The 4186-nt window shown below is 53.6% G+C and overlaps 1 protein-coding gene across 1 annotated transcript; it reads right to left on the bottom strand.

Annotated features, from left to right (window-relative positions):
• Positions 1-1311: 1311 nt before the first annotated feature.
• LOC125759281 (uncharacterized) lies at positions 1312-1914 on the bottom strand. Its single transcript, XM_049417691.1, has one exon. It carries the CDS (start codon positions 1912-1914, stop codon positions 1312-1314), a length of 603 nt encoding a protein of 200 aa, XP_049273648.1.
• Positions 1915-4186: the final 2272 nt, after the last annotated feature.

The raw sequence follows: 4186 nt of genomic DNA, 5'->3' as shown, positions 1-4186 counted from the left end.
ATGTTATGGTCAGATAGTCGTTGTAGCAGACAGCCAAGGTGTTGTAAATGCTCTTCCACAGATTTACTGGCCACCAACAAGTCGTCGACGTAGGCGAAAACAAAAGGTAGACCACGCGTGACTTTGTCAATGAAACATTGAAAGGATTGAGCGGCATTCCTGAGACCGAACGTCATTCGGAAAAACTCGAAGAGTCCGAATGGTGTTGTAATAGCCGTCTTGGGTATGTCTGATTCGGCCATGGAAATTTGGTGGTAGGCGCGGACAAGGTCAATCTTCGAAAATATGTTGACGCCGAGCAGAGCGGCAGTGAAAACCTGTATGTTGGGTAACGGTACCGATCCGGCATCGTCTTAGTGTTCAGAGATCGGTAGTCTCCGCATGGCCTCCAGTCACCCGATTTCTTGGGTACCATGTGGAGTGGAGCTGCCTAGTTACTTGCGGACGGGCGAATAATTCCCAATTCCAGCATATGTTCAAATTCTGCACGTGCAACCCTGAGCTTGTCCGGAGCAAGTCGACGTGGCCGGAAGAAAGCAGGAGGTCCGACAGTAACGATGTGATGACGTACGTCGTGGCACACTGGTTTTTTCCAAGTAGGCGGTGCGGTGATGTCAGGGAATTCTCGTAGCAAAGCCGCGAAGGGTTCTTTGGAAACCGTAGCACAAGAGAGGGCAAAATCTGTGGTACCCGGCGCAGCAATGCCCTTCACAGAGAGGTAAGTTGTCGCGTCTAGGAGACGTTGTCACTTGACGTCGACAATGAGGCCATGGTCGGTGAGGAAATCAGCACCGATAATGGCAGAAGGAACGTCGGCGACCATGAGCAGCCAGCGGAACGGTCTTCGTAGTCCCAAGTTGAGTGTGAGCGACCGTTGTCGAAATACTGGATTCCACGTTCCATTCACAGCTTCGAAGTACAGCATGGCAGTAGCGGTGCGATCCATTCGTGTAGCAGGTAGAATGCTGACCTGTGCGCCTGTGTCAAATTACGAAGCGTTGCCCAGTGACCTTGTCGTTGACATAGAAGAGGCGACAGGTTGACATAGAAGAGGCGACACAGAAGAGGCGCTCGTCGCCGCTAGCGGTCGGCCGGACGGTTTTGCGACCAGGTGCAAGGAAAGAGGCAGCGACGCGCGCGAGCGCCAGAACGGCGGTGGTACTAGCAGATGTCAGTCTGCTGTGATTCACTGTTGCGTTGGCTCTCGATGGATGGGCAGCGTCGATAAGATGGAGAACCGCGACTTCGACGTGAAGAAGGAGAAGCGCTCCTACGTGTAGTGGCAACCAGAAGCTTCTGCAGTCTATCGCATTACTCAGCGACGGGAAATGATGTTGATGCTGGCTCGGACCGCTTTGTCAGTGAATGGCTGACGGCGTGCGATGCTGAAGCCGGAATTGCAGCTGCAACCACTAGAAGCGGATTGGCAACTTCCATAACCTTGTCAGCCAATGTAGCGAGCTCTGACAAATTCTGGGTTGAAGCAGTCGCCAGCACCATCTGGATTTGGGTGGGCAAGTGCTGAAGGAATAGCTCACGGACGAAGGTGCTGTCCGTGGTGGAAACGCGTGGGCCGAGCAGGTTAAGGAATCGATGCAGTAGCTGGCTTGGCCGTTGATCGCGGAGTTGTTCGATTGAGAGTAGCTGTTGCAACCGTGTGCGTTCCGACATAGCCGTGCGGTCGAGTATAGCAGCCTTGATTACGTTGTAAGGCGACTCTGGTAGGTCGTGCGCGAACGAATGGAGAAGGTTGAAAATCTCGTAGATGACGGCCGCTGGAAGCGCGTCGACCACGAGGAGGTACTTGCGAGTCTGGGACGTAATCCTCGAGAGTTCCAAACGGGCCTCTGCTTGGATGAACCACGCCGAGGGGTTCCGTTCCCAGAACTCTGGCAGTCGGATGGTTTTAGACATAACCGCTGCGGTTGAAGAGGTCTCGGCATTGGCCGAGTTTGTCGAGGCTTGCTGGTCTTCGTTGCCGGTGGTTCACATGGCTCCACGTCTTTTTGTTTCGTGTTGCCCGTTATGATCAGGCACAAGTTGCTACTTGATCCAAACGTCCGGGTCACCAATTTGTGGAGCACACATAAGGAAGCGATTCGACACGTCCTTCTAGCGCCGAAGCCTAAAACCAACTAACTTTTTCTTTATTTTTTTTGCGCCCCTCGCGCCAGGCTTGCTGCCGCGCCGCACGAGGTCACGTCCGACCTCTTCTTTCTTCACTGTCCAATCCCGTCGATCTCGGTGGCGCTACAGATTCAAAGTGGAAAGTGGATACTCCCGCGACAACCCCCCCCCCACCTCTCTTCTTTTCTTGGTCGCTATAGATGGGCGGGGCGTTTCCTGTCTGCTTCGACGGCAGGCCTCCGGAGCGGGGTGATACTATCACATGCACCCTCCGAGCGGCGTAAGTGGGCCGGCTCGTTTGATCTCTGCTTCGGCCGCGTTCGTCGCCCCTGCACGCGCGCTTTTACTCGCGGTAGAACATACAATGCGCGGGGGATCTTTTCAATTTGGACTTCATACCGGAAGAATATGACAGCGACCGCGACGGCGACGGCAAAAACCCGTCTAGACTGTCCATATAATTGCTATCGCAATAAAAGCATGCGATGCATATGTCGTAGAAAGCCGCGACAAAATCTTTACTGCAATGTCATGGAGAAGGCGGAAACATAGGTCAGCTCCACCGCAATGCAAACTTGTAGTGCGGTGAGGCATATAAACAATGAGAAGAAGCATTTGTTACTGCGCATAGTTACACTCCCGAGCATGATTTCAGCATGTCCCCAAAAATTGCTTCGAAAACCCCTGGGCTCCGCCGGCGCCCATTTGAGACGACTGGCCTATTTATTACAATTACCAAACCGGCCGTCTTCTACAATATATATTTTCTATCGGCAGCTTTGTTTGCTTTATTTTATTGGTAGGGAAGCCTTGGAACTTCCTAATGGGTCGTCCTCTCCAACGCCTTCTAGTGGGTCATCCTCTTCAGCTCCTTTTGAAAGAACGCCGCTCGTGCTGGGAGTCCGTGCTCCCTCTTGACTGTCACCTTTGTGTATCTCGCCGAGTACAGTCTAATAAACGTCTTTACAAATTGTTAGAGAATGCTGTGCCCTCAAAACAACTTCGTTCCCCCTTTGATGCGCGTGGAACTTCGGTGCCGAACACTGCCATCTGCCATGCCTGAGGACGCCGCCCAGCAAACGCCTCCTCTCGCAAAGACCACTTGTGCCGGTGTCCCTCGCTTCGGCGATCCACCTATCTTCACTGGCGCCGATGGCACCGGCGCGGAGGACTGGCTCGCAATTGACGAGCCCGTGAGCGTGCCCAACAATTGGGACGAGGCAGGCAAGTTGAGCAACTTGGTATTCTACCGCGCAGACGTGGAAAGCTTGTGGCACAACAACCAGGCATTCAATTTTGCCACTTAGGCCGACTTGAAAACAGCCATTATCCATGTTTCTTGCCTCCTTGCCGTTCGTAAGCTGCAAGCAAAACAGCGTTTACGCGAACGAGCTCAGCAAGCCAGTGAATCTTTCACAAGTTATATCGATGACGCCCTATCCATGTATAAGAAAGCCAATTGAACCATGTCTGAGTCTGAGAAGATCCGGAACGTTATGAAAGGCATCGACGACGCTGCCTTGACGATGCTATTGCGAAAAACCCTTGCACAGTGGCCGAGGTCCTAACGCTGTGCTAAAACTACGAGGAGCTGTGCCGGCATGTTCGATGACCTGACGTTCTCCACCACGCGACGCAGAGCTCGCTGACATGTCGGCCATATCTGACCGGGCCCCGTTGATGGCAGAAGTGAAGTCATTCGTGCGCGAGAAAATTGTACGCCTGTTCTCGCTCCTCGTCTTTGTTCACCCGCCACACACTTAACAGCCGTCGACCACACTTCCCCTCCGCCGAGCGATTGCGAAGAAAATTGCTGAGGTCATGCCTGAGTACCACCAGCAATCTCCGCCTCCTGCGACACCGAGTTACACTCACGTTGTCGCCAGGACGCCCCAAGCAATCCCTGCAACTGCCCCATTGAGTTATGCCGAAGGCGCCCCTAGACCTCTGTCCTTCAAACCGGGTGTGCCGGCCGCGTAAGCTGATCCTAGGACCCGACTGCAGCCCACCACGCAGTCATTTGTGCAGTCCCCCCATCAATGCATCCTGCGACATGGGT

This window comes from Rhipicephalus sanguineus, chromosome 7 (assembly GCF_013339695.2).
Source record: "Rhipicephalus sanguineus isolate Rsan-2018 chromosome 7, BIME_Rsan_1.4, whole genome shotgun sequence".
In the NCBI taxonomy this organism is placed as follows: Eukaryota; Metazoa; Arthropoda; class Arachnida; order Ixodida; family Ixodidae; genus Rhipicephalus; species Rhipicephalus sanguineus.
The sequence above is the reverse complement of the archived record's forward strand: the minus strand, read 5'-3'. Positions and strand labels throughout refer to the sequence as shown.